The 17994-nt window shown below is 35.7% G+C and overlaps 1 protein-coding gene across 4 annotated transcripts; it reads left to right on the forward strand.

The window, feature by feature from the left end:
* The first annotated feature begins 9532 nt into the window (after positions 1 to 9532).
* On the forward strand, positions 9533 to 17483 carry LOC140882349 (uncharacterized). 4 transcript variants are annotated; one of them, XM_073288298.1, is made up of 14 exons: positions 9533 to 9949; positions 10441 to 10550; positions 11694 to 11756; positions 11857 to 12040; positions 12188 to 12292; positions 12388 to 12512; positions 12591 to 13164; positions 13395 to 13460; positions 13669 to 13745; positions 14264 to 14545; positions 14650 to 14989; positions 15072 to 15224; positions 15943 to 16476; positions 16609 to 17483. In XM_073288298.1, exons 1-14 carry the CDS (start codon positions 9689 to 9691, stop codon positions 16795 to 16797), a joined length of 3063 nt encoding a protein of 1020 aa, XP_073144399.1. In that variant the 5' UTR covers positions 9533 to 9688; the 3' UTR covers positions 16798 to 17483. The 4 variants fall into 4 exon arrangements, with proteins under 4 accessions (XP_073144399.1, XP_073144402.1, XP_073144401.1 ...); XM_073288300.1 differs by having other exon boundaries at positions 9910 to 9949; positions 10451 to 10550; positions 11889 to 12040; positions 16609 to 17482; XM_073288301.1 differs by lacking the exons at positions 15943 to 16476; positions 16609 to 17483 and adding an exon at positions 15508 to 15654.
* The last annotated feature ends 511 nt before the right edge of the window (positions 17484 to 17994 follow it).

Here is a 17994-nt window from a genome sequence, read left to right on the forward strand (position 1 = left end):
GGAAAAATACACCACATCAAATAGTTGACAAGATTTTTCCGACACGAACAATCATAATTCATGTTTGGGTTAGGGAGTAGGGACCGAATCCAATTAACCCTTTTGGATCCAATTAATGGGAAACACATTGTACCAAAAAAATTTAAATAATTTAAATTAATTGACTTGCGTACGTTGTGTTCAAAATTGGGGTCAAATCCAGTCCTCATACATAGTATCACGTTTTTTTAAAAGTATATATATATATATATATACTATTTTAACTTTTAAGCATCTTTTACAAATGGGTACTCTAAAGCACGTAGGGGTATAAACGAATCAAATTGGTTTGCGATTTTTTCGAGCCGACTCTATAAATATTTGATTCGTATTCGAATTTATTGAACTTGAGCCGAATCTAAACATGTTCGAACTTTTTTTCGAATCGAATTCGAGCCAAAATTATTTTGTTCGACAGTTCGCGAACCTTACAATTTTATTAATATAATATAATTATATGATAAATATATATACATTTCGAATTTTTTCGGACATTTTGAGCTTTTCGAACCATAATATCCGAGCAATAGTTCGAATAGTTCACGAATATGTTCGAATATTTCGAGCTGAACCCGAACTTGAACTTCATTTCGAGCCGAGCTCGAGCCAAAATATTTGAAATTTTTGAGCTTCGAATCGAGCCCGAACTCGAATATACTTAATTCAAGCCAAATTCGAGAGTTAAATTTTTACCATTATTCGGCTCGATTCGGTTCGTTTGCACTCCTGCTCTAAAGTTTGTTTGTTTGTTTATTATTTATTTTTTTGTGTGGAATTACTGGGAGATAGAAATCAAAATGCATTATTGCCTAATAATTGTTTTAGTCAGACAAATTTCAATTTGAGTGTTCGACGCATGAAATGAGACGATGAGAGGATTGAGATGTAGTTGGGAAAACAAAACTAATAGATATAAGAAGTTATATAGTAGTTTAGTTACTTTTTAAATAATTATATATTTTGCAATGTTTGATGATATAATTATAGTACTGTTTGTGTTAACAGTTAACTATACAATCATAGTTATCCTATCTAATAATATGAAGGTGGAATGGACAAACCAGTGTCATTGCCAACAACAATGGAGTCCAAACCATCATATGGAGCATGGAGAGACAGAGTGGCGTGATCCGTAGAGACATGATGAGAAGCACCAGTGTCTAGTAACCAATCAGAGGGAGATGGCGTGGACAATGGGGCAGCAGCCGTGTGTGCTTGAGGAGGAATATAGGCTGGCCGGGGCAGAGGAGCTAACGACGGGGTGTACGGAAAAGAAGGGCAGTGTTTGACGGAGTGGCCAGTGACACCACAAATCTGACAGCGACCAAGATAATGTCGGGGAGTGAAGGGCGCCGCAGGCTGGCGAGGAAAAGCCGTTGAAGGGACACTATAAGCCCGACCCCGCTTCCTGGTACTAGGACGAGATGAGGCCGACAAGGCATCGGCGGGATGTGGCCGGCCAGAGCGAGAAGCCGTGAAAGCAGTGGTTGGCGTTGTGGAGGGAGGCGGAGCAGCAATAGCAAGATTAGCCTCAAAGGTAAGAAGCTTCTCATGTAGTTCATCAAAAGAGATAGCGGTATCCCGAGCTTGAATTGCATGGGATAATTCCTTGTAGTTCTCATCAAGACCATGAAGGACCTTGATGGTGAGATCTTCGGAGTCAACAGAGACACCCATGAGAGCGAAGGCATCAACCGTGACTTTGATTCCTTGCATGAAATCGGTAATGGATTTCGATCCCTTAACAAGATTCGAAATTTGTGCCTTAAGTTGAAGGATGCGACCCCGACTGGGAGAGGCATAAGTATTGGAGAGAATCGTACAAACATCAAGCGAAGTGCTAGAAGCAGCAATGAATGGGATTATGGTGGATGAGAGAACATCAATAATCGTATTGAGGAGTAGTTGATCCTGACGAACCCAGAGAGAAAATTCTTGAATATGAGATACGCCTGCATCGATAGTGATGGTGGGGGTGGACAAGACTTGGAGCCATCGACATAGGCCATCAAATCATAGCCAATAAGAAGAGACTGAAACTGAAGCTTCCAGATAGGATAATTGGTAGACGTTAGTTTGAGAGGTGCTTGAGCAGCCACGTTGATGGCGGTGAGGGAGGGTGTGGAGGTGATATTGACGACGGCCGAGGATAGGGGTGTGAAATCGTTCAGTTCGGTTACTGACCGAACCAAAAAAAGTAGTTAACCAAATAAACCGAAATGTTTTCATGGAAACCGAACCGACCGAATTAGTTTAAATAACCGATTAGACCGAACCGATTTTAAGAATGGTGATCGAATTAACCGAAATTTAAATGAGAAAATTGAGAATTTTGTTGTGTGGTCTAACATAATTAAATAACATTATATATAATAAATTTTCCTCTTTAGTCTCCTCGGCAAATGACCATGGCCGAGCCAAAATAATATATATTATATATATCACTATATCTCCTCGGCACATGAACATGGCCGAGCCACTCACTATAAAAAATGAAATTGGTTAAATTAACATTGAAGTTATGGTGTTTTCTCATTTACCTTGAATAACTCTTCGAATTGGGCCTTGGCACGACTGGAATGATGCGGCAGATCGGCTTCGCTACGGGACTGCAGAACTAGCTTTTCGACGCCCAACTTCCACGCCTTAAGAACATGAGATTTAGTCTGAAACTCATTCTTCGTCCTTCGAATGGCGCGACTGAGATTTAGTCTGAAACTCACTTTTCATCCTTGAATGGCGGCTGTAGTGAATTAGGGCAGAACTCGAACTCCGAAGAATGAAAATGACTACGGTTGAAATTTTGGGTAAGAGAAAGGAAGCCCATATATGATACGTGGGTCAATAATTGGTGGTGAGTAAAATATTTGAGAGAGTTTGAAAAATGACCTTGGTCAACCAAATTTTTTGATTTATGACCTTCCTTCAAAAAAGATTTGCAAAATGACCTTCAAATACAAAGGAAATGCAAAAACAAAACAAAGAGAAAAATTGTAGTGACCCTGCATGGAATCACCTACTAACTGACAACTAATAGCATGCAGTAAACTTAATACAGCAAAATACTTAACAGAGTAAAACGTGCGGAAATATAATCCATAATTTACATATCAGCTTAGTAAAATATATCCAGGCTTAATACTGTAGTGATACAACCATATCGAAAAACTTAAAAGTAAACATTATACAGCTATATCGAATCCTGCTGTATAATTAATTCCTCAAGGCTCCTGCTCTCTAGTCCTGCCTTGAACTACCAGCTCCGTCCATCCTGCGACCTGCCCCGTGAAATAGGGTGTCTAAGATAATAACTAGGACGTGAGCGCTAACGCCCAGTACATAAACATGAGTAAACATATGTATATATGATGCATGCAACATGATGACTGGTAAAAGGTCATCTGAAAAGTCATGTTCAGTACCGGCGCCACATGAGTGCTGCCACCGTACGGATCAACCTTTGGGTGCAACCACACTCGTATAGTACACCAGAGTAGTCAGACATACATGTCCCCGCCGTCGCGGTACTCTCAGTGACAGACTATCGAGTATAGAGATGAGCGGCGCTATAATCAAGTATAACAAGATATAGGCTCAACGTGTATTATGCACATGACATATGAGTATAGAAAGCAGTAAATCATATATCACGTCATATAATAATGCCAAATAAATGCAACATATAAACATATATACTCGCTGGCAATCTCAGTCAATGTGTACGTACCTCTAGGCTAGTTCAAGTATAGTAGATCCTAGGTTCCAAGCCTATATTCAAAAATTCGCCGTATCACTACACAAGTTCTATAAGCCTTAACTAAGCTAATAAGTACTCCCAAAACTTAAATAGATTCTCGGACCATACCTTCGTCCGTAGATAGCCCTTTGGAGTCGCTGGTCCCGGATGACTATAACCACACCTTGGTTATTCCAGAACCTCGATTATAACCGATAGGGCCCTCAAGTGTATAACTCACACTATATAACTGGAGAAGAAAACTCGGGAATTCGTAATCAGAAATGAATCTGAAGGCCCCTATTTATAGGAAAATTTTCGGACGAGTTCGGGCCCTCCGAACTGGGGTTCGGATCGTCCGATCCAACTCAATGCATGCATGCAAGCCACGCCGGGTCCGAACTTCTCTACGTCCGACACTTGTCAAAATCCATGGCTGAGTAATCCTGCTTGCATGACATGAGGCAGTTCGGGCCGTTCGATCCTAGTTCGGATCGTCCGAACGTGCCTTAACTCCGAAGTCAACAAGCTCACCTTCGGAGCCCCCGGTGTGCTGAGTTCGGGCCGTCCGAAGTCCTCTTCGGACCGTCCGAACTGGCTCAGAAAATGAAAATCCAATTCTTGATTCTGAAGTCCGATTAAGCCCCGGAATTGGTTAATTACCAACCCTTAATCATGTTTAACATATTATTATCTTAAAATGGAATCTGGGTTACTACAAAAATTGAGAAGATTATATTTCCAAATCATGGTCTAACGGAGGTTATTTAGTTAAATAAATCCTAAAAAAAAAATTTATTTCAGCCCATATATAACTTAATTAAATGTATTGTAATAATTCGATTATTTCGGTTAAACCGAATTGTCCAAAATCAAAATCGTAACCGAACCGAAATAACCTAAATAACCAAATTTTTAGAATTTCAAAACGAATTACCGTATTGACCGAACCGAATTTACGAATACCATAGGTTCGGTCGGTTTTTTCGGTTTAACCGAATAGTTGCACACCCCTAGCAAGGAAGCCATAGAGGGACGGCAACGGCAGTGAGGGGAGTAGGGTATTTTAGCGGCGTAAGCCAAGAACTTCTGATACCATATGGAGTTTTGTGAATGAATGATTTTATTAATCACAAAGTAATGTATAAATACAAGTGAATAAGATGCCTATCACGACTAAATAAGCACAAATAAGCTCCTGATTTAAACTAAGATATACAAGGATATAATCTAATAAATCTTTTATAATATTCACATAATATTTAGTTAACACAAACGTCCATTTTTCACCGACCTCACGTATATATCGATGAGAATCCACAATTGAAGTAGTGTTCAAATGATAGTGTCTCATTTATATGTTTAGGCTGCGTTTACTTGCCTTGATAAATGAAGGATAACATAGATAATACCAACTAATCCTATGTTTACTTACAAAATTGAAAAATGGTATAAATCTTTAGGCCCGTTAATGATAGGATTGAGAGATGATTTTTAGTCCTAAATTTTTAATGGGATTATAAATATTATGGAGTGAGAAAATGAAAAAAATCAATTATGTCCTTCCTTTTTATCTTCCACCTTCTTTTCTTCTTTGCCGAACATATGATTATTATGATAGCTAAAGGGTGAAATCGTAATTTGTTCTTAATTATCATTTCAATTCCAAAATTAATCCATCAAACTAAACATATTATTATTTATTCATAATCACTCTCTATCATATCAAATTATATTAATAATCATACTTTAATCTATCATTGTTCAATCCCATCATTCAAAGTAAACGTAGCCTTAGTTGAATCAAGTACAAAAGAAAATTGAGTTGATCGACTTGAGACCCCGTTTGATTACCTTGTAGTCCGTTGTTTGGTTTGTTTTTAGCAAATAGGTTAATACCCTGCGGCCCGGTATTAAAACCCAAGGATGCGTGAAATTGTTATACAAAAAACCCACCATCACACAAGGTATTGCGAAAATCAACAGCTGCAATACGAGAGATTGTGCGAGTAAATGTTCCTTTCACCCCTCGCCATAATCATTCATTTCCGTCTCCCTACACTATGCATCTCATACTGTGGAATTTAAATTAAAAGAATTAAAAATCAAGAGATTTGAAATTGAAATTTGAATTATATTAGGATTTGAGATCCATAGATTTATAATTTCATGGTGGTATTTGGCTAATGTTATTTAAGAATTTGATTTGATAGTTAAAACTAATATTATTTCAAGCTTAATTTTGTTTAATTGTTATTTTTTAAAAATATATTTTTATTAATGATATTTAGCACTCACATATTGTTTTATACATGACAATATGACATACAAGAAAAATGATTTATAAATGTAAGAAATTTGTTTTTATTGAATAATTTTTTGTAAGAAAGCAAAAAAAAAAAACACCAAAAGAAAATTGAGATAAAGATGCTAAATTATGATAAATAACACTTTTAGAATAAAAATATTCGAGGTCTATAAAAAAATTATATTATTTTAAATATATATATTTAAAATTTATTTCAAAATAAATTTTCTATTGTGTGAAAAATATGTGCGAATTAAATATAGTAATATCTTTTAAATGCCAAATCACCTTTATATATAGCTTATAATAATATTCCAAATATACCATCAACAATAAATTAAAATAATCATGATTACGGTTATATTGATTATAACTATGATGGTTTATAATATATACTAGTACACCGAAGCACGTGTACTGCATGTGCACAAAATATATTTTTATAAATTTATAAATTAGGATAATGGTTAACGGGATAGTAGTAATTGTAAATTAGGATAATGAGATAGTGCATAGAGGACGTGGAAAGTTTTTTAATGATAAATTATTTTTTATCTCTTAATTATTGAATACGTTAAAAAAATGATAAGGGTAAATTTAAAAATATATTAAAATGACCAAAAATAGTTTCTCTAATGAGTCGGGTTTAGCTATTATAATAATATATAATATATAGTAAGGAAAATAAGAAATATAAAGAATATGTTTATTAGACAAAAGAGGACACCATCTTTGTTGCCAAAATTGCACTTATATGTTTTTTTTTTTTTCGAAATTTCAAATTGCAGTTTAGTTCCTTGGTAATTTTTACAACCATAGTATTTGCTCACATTTAAATATAAATCAAATTAATTACAAAAATATTATATAAGTATGCAACGCGTGCATTAGTACACTAGTATAAATAATAACTATTATTGATATTACTTTGTTAGTATAATCGTAATCACTATTATCATGTTGCTATTTTAATGAAAAAAAATATCATTGTGATATCTAATAATTAATTATAATAATTATTCTTACAATTATATGAATTGAAAGCACTATTATATTAATCAAAATATAAAATGAGTCTATATATTGTATGTAAACGTTGACAAATAGTTGCGTGTCAATATAATTTTCATGCTCTTTTGGTAATTATCACAATAAAAAGATCTTATAATACCAAACATATCAACAAATTTAAGGATTGTGATCTTATTTTATCCAAGTACTTTAACATCTTATTTTTTAAAATAAGATCATATAACTTATAAGCTTATAAAACAACTAATAAGACATGTGAACTTGTAAGTTGTTTTAAATAAATTTAGCCAAACACACTCTTAGATCACCCATAAAAAATATTAATTTTATGTCAAACATATTAATTTTTATTGTAAATATGATTCGAGTTGACCCGTCTCACAATAAACTTATTAAATTTTATGTGAGACGGTATATTGAGTTTATATCGTGAGTCAAATCATTTATTCGACTCTATCAATGAAAAATTATTATTTTTATATAAAAATATTTTTTTAAATTTAAAAATAAATTGGATCGATATAACTCGTAAATTTAAATCCGTAAGGCAGCTTCGTGAATATAAAGTCATGACTCACAGTTACTATGTAAATCCACTCATCATAAATTGTTAGATACATATGACTCCTAATAATAATAAAAAAAGTCACGACTCACCGGCCACCGCCACTCTGTAGATCGACTTATCATAAAATTTTAGATAACGATATAACTTCTAATAAAAAAATATATAAAAATCGATTATTTTGAAAATAACAAAATTCATATTTTAGATAACGATATAACTCCTAATAAAAAAATATATAAAAATCGATTATTTTGAAAATAACAAAATTCATATTTAGATAATTATTTTTATTGTATAAGCACATACATGTTGCAAATAAAACGGTAGTATATATACAAAAGTGTTTGGTGGTAAATAACTTTTCCTCTTCTTTGACCCATAAATTAATTTGTGTAATTAATTTATCATTTAATCAATTAAGAATTTTTATGATAGGCATCGGTAAATTAAAGCCCATACAGAAACTACAAAGATTTGATCAACGTCTTCCAAGACCCACAATGCAAGTAGTGAGATGATGCAGTTGGATACTCACGAACCAGCTCGACTCTCGAGGAATCAAGTAGAGAAAGAGGAGAAGATTGAGTCAAAACAGTTACAAATAGTGGGATGGTGTACTTAGGCACTTGGGGAACCTTCGGCACTCGAGAAACCAAGCTGAGAAAGATTGAGAGAAAGACCAAGTCAAAACAGTTAAGAGTTAGTGGAGCTGTTAGTGGAGTTGTTAGTGGGGCTGTCAGTGCTGCAAGTAATGAGGCTAATGGAGGTGAGCAATTGAGAAACTGACTCGAGAACCCGCATATAAAAGGAACATTCATGTAGAACACAAAGGATACAAACTAACAATCCAACAATTCCAAGCTCCAAAAGATCTGAATTTTATTAGCACTATTTCTGCACATTTTTGAAATTTCATTATTGTTCTTGTATTTTTCTAGATTTTCAGTACATATTTTCAGTCATATTTCGTAATTACTCGAGTTTTCCAGCAACATCTTGTATTTTGTGTTATGACAAACACTTGTCATTTTCGAATTTTTAGTAGCAGTGTTGAAGTTTCAATTGCCATTAATGATTTTTCTTTAATATTTATAGTGTTTTTTGACATTTAACCGATGGAATTGAGACCGACGACGAAACCAAGACTCACATTTCGCTTGATTTAGAAGTTAGATTTCATTTTTTATTTTATTTTGTCTATTTGGCACGTGAGTACCTGACACTCGCAAAATACAAAATTTGCCAATTTTTATATTCAAACACCTTTACCAAAATTTTAAAAAACATTTTTTTAGTTAAAAGATTATATAATAATACCAAAAAGTGTTATTCAAATCATTCGAACTCTATTGACATGACTATTTGTTTCGTATTTAATATTATCGTATTTTTTCTGGTTCAAATCCCTTTATAAAAATAATGTCAACGTGCTAAATCCAACAATTTTTTTTTTTCACGCGAGATGTTTATCGTGAAAAAAATCGTTGAATCCCTATTCGGACAATTTTCAAATGAGGCAGCATCGACAAATCCCAAGTAAATATGTGATTAAAAATGGTAATTTTTCAATGAATAAAAAACACGACAGCGTCGAATGGGAAAACATACAAATCCCCAATAAACATACGATACAAAATGATAATTTTTCAATAGATCCAAACACCTTTAGTTATCCTAAAATCGAATTACATCACACATCATGTTTCATACATTAAGATAAGATATAATATAAATAACACAGATTATCATATCATCATCAAGAATTTTAAATCATAATCTATGATTTGAACATTATATTTTTTGATGAAAGTTGGGTAAACCACTTATGTAATTTACCAATATCAATAACACACGACACAATATATAATCGAAGCCATGATCGAATCAGGGCATATGCCTTCTCACGTTTCCACAAACATACAAATCGCAAATGGATCCCTTCATCACAACCACAAATCCTCCTCATCGGTTAATCCAAATTAGGGTTTATTGAATTGCATGTGTGATGGATGCACTTCAGAGGGTGGAGACATGGATTCGAGATCAGCGGACCAAAGTTTTGAGAGTGAACTGGCCTCCACCTTGGAGGGTGGCGGTGAAGTGGCCGTGGACCAATGGCCGGCCCGAACAGCGAAAGAAGATTCAGCAAGAGTTGGAGCGCAGTAAGAAGCAATTGCTGGATTTGTGCCGCGCTGTTAAAGCGGAGTCGCTTTCAGATTTGCAGGAAATTCTCTGCTGCATGGTCCTCTCGGAGTGTGTTTACAAGGTGCATTATGATCTCTGATCCAATTGATGTGAAAATCGCTGTCAGTGACGTTAAATGTTTTCGTTTTCTTACCTTTTGATTTTGAAGTCCGAGAGATTTTGTCTCGTGGTAAAAATTAAATGAACTGGAAGGGGGAAATCGATGTTTGATGAAAACCTGTCGCCCCTCTTCCAAAATCGTATCTTGGATTTGATTTATAATAGCCGCATGTTACAACGGGGCAGGAACAGATCATCATGATGAAATGATATTTGAGAAGATTGCTCCACTTGTCTGTAAACTGTACTCAAGTTTGTGCCAATGCTGTCTTTGAATCATTCAAGGGTTTTAGAGGGCTACATGCCTACTTATTTAATCATTAAGAGGGTCTTATAATTATGTTGACGAAGGTTATTTTTTTTCTTTGTAAGTTTTTCTTTTGATTAATGGATCACATTTTTGCATTCCTTTTGCACTGAAACTAGTGACTTGTAACATGTGCATTCTGGTAGAGACCTGCAGCTGAAGTGGTTCGAGCAGTGAATAAATTCAAGGCCGACTTTGGGGGGCAATTAATTTCTTTAGAGCACGTGCAACCATCTTCTGATCACGTTCTTCACAGGTGTTTTAGTGAACAGATATGAAGCGCTCAATCCTTTCTCACCTCTATTCGAATTTATTCTCTTTATCCTTAACAAATTGCCTCTGATGTTTTCTTGTTGACATTTGTTCTGGAAATTACATGAAATCAATGTCACAACCAAAGATTTATTGCAAAAATGAACCACCATGGGTTTTTTTCCCTGTAAGGAACTTTTCATTTGGTTAAACTTTTTAATAAAGGCGAACGGGAAAATAGTCATCAAAACACGAATTTTGTGTTTGTATATTACATGTAACACTTGTGACAGTATTAATAGGTGAAAATCTCCGCATGGTTTTTGGGACTGCTCACTTCAGTGACTGTCTAAAGAGTTATTCTTTCTTTGATTTTGTTGCTCTAATCGTCCCTTGATCGTTTATGTCAAGAATAGAAGTTAGCTAGTGTGTCTTCCATGTCCAAGTTATACCTGTAAACTATTTACTAGTTCAAGGTTTCACACAATATTAGTAAGTAAACTGGAGGTCATGACAATTAAGAGCAATAGCTAAGGCAGTATAAAACCATGAAACAGGAAATCAGAATCTAACATCTGTACTTTCATTACTGAGAATAAAAGTTTGCACACATTATTGTTTTCGTTGAACATTCACCTTTGCACTTGAATTTCTTTTTGAATCACACTTAAAATAAGTTAGAGAACAAAATTGTTTATGTGGTGGGTACGTTATCTGATGCAGACTTATGATAGAGGTAGAATATTTGTCAGGCCAGCGGAAGTGAAAGTGGCTAGCATATGACAGCCATTCTCTTTCTGTTCCCTTCCCCAACATAGAGTCTTGCCTCATGTTCTATGAAATAATGAATGCAGATATCCCTTTTTTCTTGATTTGGGGAAACGAGAATTATACATCACTATGGAAATTGTAGTCAGGATAATAACAGCCAGATGGTTTTATGTGAATAAATAGTTATTAGAAGGGGATCAGACATTCACTTATCTTATTTGCATTTTCATCGTTTTATTTTTTTTAATATCATAGTCCATTGGGACGAAAGATTGAAATTTTTCTTTTTGCTTGCTTATTTGTTTCTCTTCCCTTTTCATTATCCACCATCCAAATTATCTCCATAAATTAATTTAATCTGTTTCTGACTTCTTAGGTATTTATTAGCTGAGGCAGGGGACACATTATTTGCTTCCTTCATTGGAACCAAGCAGTACAAGTATGTAATAATTGTACTTTTGAGTAAATGGTTATTTTTGTTTATGAAAATCATTATTGTTATTCTATTTTACTTTCTTTTTCCCCTATCTGTTATAAAGGGATGTCATGGCTGATGCAAATATATTTCAAGGTGCTATATTCCATGAAGATGCCGTGGTAGATGTAAATGGGATCGAAGCTGCAGAACCTAACAGTCAAATGAATAATGGGGAGAATGCCTCGATTTCTATGGAGTCAAAGCCCAAACAGACAAAATTTACTCCTAAGCCTGCTGTTCACAGGGTAGGAAGCGTATCCGTTATCTGGCATTTGTTTTTAATGTGATTTTCTGGAAATAGGACCTTTGAAATTGACTTCTATTATATTGCCAAAGCTTGCATTTCGTTTATATCCCCATCTCTGGAGTAAAAATTCTCCAACTGTCTTCAGGGATTCATGGCACGTGCTAAAGGAATACCGGCATTGGAGTTATACAGGCTAGCACAGAAGAAAAGACAAAAGCTTGTGTTATGTGGGCATTCACTTGGTGGAGCGGTATGCTTTTTTTTTGTTTATCTTGCTTTCAAACATTTTTTTTTCCAGTTGTCCACGTAAGCTTAATGCTATCTTTTTACTTGATAAACTTTCAGGTAGCAGTTTTGGCCACCCTTGCAATTTTGAGGATTATTGCTGTTTCATCAAAAGAAACTGAAAAGGTCCAGGTGAAGTGTATCACATTCTCACAACCCCCAGTTGGAAATGCCGCCCTGCGAGAGTGCGTATGCTACCATATTATTTGATGTTTTGAGCACTCTGGCTCACGTCACGAACCTCTCTATATCTTTTGTTTCAGTTATGTGAATGGAAAAGGGTGGCAGCATTTTTTTAAAACCTATTGTATTCCAGAAGATTTAGTACCTCGAATATTGTCTCCAGCATATTTTCATCACTATAATGCACAAAATCCATTGTCAGACTCTGGTGCTGAAACTTCATCATCCGTGCCAAAGTCTAGGGAAAGTTTGGAGAAGCAGAAGGCAGAAAAAGTGAAGGAACATGAAGATGAGGAGTTGGTTTTAGGTTTAGGTCCTGTCCAAACTTCTTTTTGGAGACTTTCAAGACTTGTTCCGATAGAAGGTGTTAGAAGACAGCTAAATAAATATATGGGGAGAAAAGTTGAGGCAGTTGAGAGATCTGCTGTTATCGATTCCAATGTAACATCATCAATTGACGACATAGTTACTCCCCCACAGTCTCTTGAGATTGAAGAGGGTTCAGATGGCATTTCTCTGCGGCCTTTCCCCGAAAAAAATGAAGGTTTATCCGATGAAGTGAATAATGGGAAATCACCTGGAAAGAATACTGGTGGGGACAAGAGGGCATGGCGCAGTATACCTTCCTTACCTTCATACATTCCTTTTGGGCAAGTATGGCCATCAATTGATTCCCCTTCTTTTTTTCAACTGCACGGTATTCTGCCTGAAAATGCAACAATTTGTAGCTTCATAGTGTTCCTACATCATTATATATATGTATTTTGCTCTACTTCAGTAAAAATAAAAATCTATGTATTCACTACATTCTATTGGGAGTTCATGCTAGCAGGGTCAAAGTAACTCTATTAGTTGAATCATCTAGCTTTTGTTTTTCTTAACAGCTGTATCTTTTGGGAAATTCATCTATTGAGTCGCTTTCCAGTTCAGAATACTCAAAACTGACATCGGTGAGACTTCTTACTAAATTCTCTGTGGTTTTAACGTTCGGGCCTTCAGTTTCCTTCTCCCTTAAGTAGAATTTATCAATCCTTCAAGAATGTGATACATATTTTTTAATAGTCTTTTATTTCTAACTGATGGCTAAATTTGTTTTTAGGAATGTGATATCCATATTTTTTATTCTTGTATTTTAACTTATCGTAAATTTACTTTCAGGTCAGATCTGTGATTGCTGAAGTCAGAGAGCGCTTCCAGTCACACTCAATGAGGTCATACAGGTCCCGGTTTCAAAGGTCTGTTTTGGGCTTTTGTTTTCTTCTCGTCTTTCCAATCATGAACTCCTGTGTTACAGTTAGTTTCTTTTGTATTATGATGTTAATATGTAAGTTCTAGTGTCGATCCTTTTACAATCTGGTTGGAGTTTTTGGGATGCTGAGGTAGAGTATTTTTCTTGAGGCTACTTTTCGTAACATTCATGTAAAATATGATTTTGAAAAATTTACACGTAAAACGCATTTTGTGTTGCTATGATAATTTAAACTAGCAATAGTTGCTTCACTATTAAGATTTGAAGTTCTTTCATTCTGTGAATTTTAGTATCAAAATGATTTAGTGACAAATGGTGGCGATAGTTTATCTCAAGTAAGCTTCTCTCCTCGACGATGATTCTTGAGGCTTGACATTGATGTACCTGTCAATCAACTATTTTGATTTGGCACAACCTCTTTTACTACCAAATTTTATTTAGTGTTTCTCCTTTCGATTGCACGAATCATGACTATTTTTACCAACTTCTTGTCATTTCTTACAGAATCTATGAACTCTACATGAATGAAAATACATTTTCATTTTTGGGGAGTGAGCAAGAGCTACAATTCCCACATTTACAAAAATGGTTAGGAGTTTCGGTTGCTGGTACAGTTGAACTTGGGCATATTGTGGAATCCCCAATAATTCGTGCTGCTACGTCCTTGGTTCCACTAGGATGGAATGGTATTCCTTCTGACAAGAATGGAGACCCTCTGAAAGTTGATATTTCTGGTTTTGGATTACATCTTTGTACATTGGTTCAAGCCCGAGTGAATGGAAATTGGTATCCCTTTTCCTAACTTGTTAGATGATTATTGTCTCTGGTCGTCCTTTTCTCCCTCCTCTATGTCCTGTGAGGCTCATCCATTATCTATTAAACTCTGGCAGGTGCTCAACAACAGTGGAATCTTTTCCGTCTCCGCCAGAGTACTCTTTGCATCATGAATTGCAACCAGAGATGCAAAAGATTCGAATACGTGTTGGAGCTCCATTGAGACGACCACCTAAACAACAATTATTGGGGGATGGATTGATGCCTGCATTCCCTTCAATTGACCCAACTCGTGTTGATCTAAATTTTAATCAGAATATGTCTGCAGAAATGGAGGAAAAGTTCATCCATCCAGATGGGCTTAGCGATTTTGTTGTATTTTGTACTACTGATTTTTCGACTGTTGTCAAAGAGGTTCATGTTAGAACCCGCAGGGTGCGACTAATTGGCCTTGAGGTATAATGCACTACTATTCTTTAAGGCTCTCTGAATCTTTATATTCATTCATAGTTAACACGGAAGTTTATCAATCATGTAGGGTGCGGGTAAGACCTCTCTTCTTAAGTCAATCTTGGATCAGGGAAGAACTACAAACAATACTAGTTTAGAAACGTTTAATACAGATGTGGATGTTCGAGAAGGTGTTGCTGGTGGTTTGTTCTATTCAGATTCCGCAGGACTAAATTTGCAGGTTTGTTCCGGCGATCTAGTACCAGCACCCTTAAAGTTTGTTTCCGTCCATTTATGTTTGTGTGACTATTTAGTTCTTGTTCATTTCATGAATTGGCATTCCAAATTCACATCGATTGTTTCCGAAGTTTCTGTCCAATTTGTCTTTCAAAAACAAGAGGAAACTAATTTCGAAACTCTCCCCTTTTAACCTTTGATAATTGATACGTATCCTGGTAAATTACTGTCTGCATATGTATGAAAATGACTTTGTCCAAAAATTTGATGAGGGTATTCGAATGCAGGAGTTCTTTCAAATGAAATTACGAGTTTGTGCTTTTGCCAAGTTTTGGCAGTGGGTGGTTGGAAATCCTGAATTTCTTTTCTCATCCTTGCTTGAAAGGTTAAATTGGGATATCTTTTTATTTATGTGACGAAGAGACAAAAAATGGATCCAAGATGGTGGATTCTCAATACCCATGTACTTTTCTTCTCTTGGCTATCTAGACTTCTGCCCTCATATCAAACAAGTGTGAGCGCACAGAATTTCATGGAATTGTTGTTTGAAAATGTTCTACATTTTGATGATTTTGTTGGACTGTCATTTGTAACCCCGAAAATACAATGTTTGACCTGTGAAGTATTATCACGTGCTTCATTTACTTGTTTGTATGCATTTTCTAGCTTGTGAGTGCTTAATTAAGGTGTGTATCACTTATTTCCCAGTTTTCAAATTGCAGAATTTGAATATGGAGGCCTCCCGTTTCAGGGATGAATTGTGGAAGGGAATTCGTGACCTGAGTAAGAAAATAGATTTGGTTGTTCTTGTACATAACTTGTCCCACCGAGTGCCTCGATATGGCTCGAGTGCATCACAACCGCCAGCTCTGTCTGTACTCCTAGATGAGGCAAAATCTCTTGGTGTTCCTTGGGTCCTTGCTATAACAAACAAATTTTCTGTTAGTGCACACCAGCAAAAGGAAGCTATTAATACCGTTGTTCAGGCATATCAAGCGTCTCCTAGCTCAACCGTGGTGATCAATTCATGTCCATATGTTATGCCCTTTGCTGTTGGTGCTTCTCTCTCATGGAATACTGTGAATAGCGATGCCACTGATGGGAAATCTGGTAATGAAAAGCTCTTTTTTACTCCGTTAAATCTTGTCCGGAGGCCTTTCCAAAAGAAACCAGCAGTTCTCCCAATAGAAGGTGTTACGGCTCTCTGTCAAATTGTTCATCAAGTGCTCCACACTAAGGAGGAAGCAGATTTTCAGGTATTTCTCGATCGCATTCTTCTCAAAAGAAATTCAGTGTAAAATTGGGCATGGTTTTGTCTTCAAGTTGTGTTTTGCCACCGTTGGTTCAATTTCTTAAGTGACTGTTAATTTATTTTTTTATACTTGAAGGAGTTAGCTAGAGATCGTATTTTCTTGGAATTCGCAAGGGAGCGTGGAGTTTCTGGCGCTGCAGATCAAGATGCCCTGGCTAAATCCAATTCTTTGTCAGCGGCAGCAGTTGGTGCCTCTGTTGGGGCGGGTGTGGGGATCATATTGGCAGTCGTCATGGGAGCAGCTTCTGCCTTGAGGAAACCCTGACATATATTCAGGTTAGAACCTCTTTTTTATTTATTTATTTTTTTTGGGTTTTCTGGGTAGAGTTTTTTCTCTAGTGTATAGAACGTAATGAGTAATATCTGTAAATATTCCGAGTTCATGATTTACTTAAACGAGTAGTTGCCATTGATGGTCGCCTCATAACCGGCTAGAAAATATAATTTATTTGATTTTTTTTAATCTATTACAAACATTGCTGTAACAATTGTACTGAGATATATTTGCACCGGTACCACATTTTTTGTTAATTATTTAGGTGATTCTGGACAAAGAAACGTTGTAATATTCTTGTGGATGGTTTGGAAATTTGTCCTTCATAATTCCAAAGAAAAAAATCTCTCCTTTTCAGCTGTATTGATCAAGTATATCGCTAGCCTATGTTGGAAGTCGGAACGTTGGTTTTGTTTTTGGTTTTACCATCTGTTTGATGATTATTTTGCAAAAAGGATTTAAAAGTTGGTTAATCTAAAAGAATATTTGACCGATATTAAACTTCAGAGGTGTATTTAGTTGGCAAATTTCTCAGCGACACTATCCACTGATTTGTCTTGATGACAAAGCATCTGTGGTGCAAAAAGGTATTATCTGTTCCTCTCCAAAAAAAAAATAAAAAATGGTATTATCTGTCACATGGCGCAAAATGGATACCATCCTTTGGGTTGCACATCCTTTGTATTTATTTCCTGGGGGTTTGCAATTTTACGGACAGTAAGGATTCAGTGGCTACAAACACAGCATTGAAGGGGAATATGACTGAGCAAGGAGGTGGCTACGATGGTGCAGGGACGACAATAGAGGTGGAGCTTGGGCTACAGCAACGATGGTCTAGCGATAGGTAGATGCAAATGCAATGGTAGGGCGGGGTGGCGGCAAAGAAACAGATGAAATCAAGATGGAGTTTTGAGGGGAATGATGTAGTCCTTTAAGAATTGAAGAAAGAAGTGATGGATAAGAAAGAGAGGAAGAAAAGAGTAAAGAACGGATCATAAAAGTATTGGAGAAAGAAGATACGGACGGATAGGACCATATTAATTTTGGGAGGGAGTAATTATGTGGTTAGGATAATGATAACTTGTGATACACACACATGGGGCTCAAGCACGTAGTTTAATTTAGGGGAAATTTATAGCCAATCGATACTGTGTGCTTGGTTTTAAAAATAGTTTTCATTGACAATTG

This window comes from Henckelia pumila, chromosome 2, assembly GCF_033568475.1.
Source record: "Henckelia pumila isolate YLH828 chromosome 2, ASM3356847v2, whole genome shotgun sequence".
NCBI lineage: Eukaryota > Viridiplantae > Streptophyta > Magnoliopsida > Lamiales > Gesneriaceae > Henckelia > Henckelia pumila.

Excerpts from the sequence above, each read along its gene's own strand:
- LOC140882349 (XM_073288298.1), top strand. The coding sequence starts at position 9,689 with ATGGATGCACTTCAGAGGGTGGAGACATGGATTCGAGATCAGCGGACC. Across the intron at positions 11,757-11,856 it reads ATTGGAACCAAGCAGTACAA|GGATGTCATGGCTGATGCAA; the intron begins GTATGTAATAAT and ends TCTGTTATAAAG. Across the intron at positions 15,225-15,942 it reads CCGCAGGACTAAATTTGCAG|AATTTGAATATGGAGGCCTC; the intron begins GTTTGTTCCGGC and ends TTCAAATTGCAG.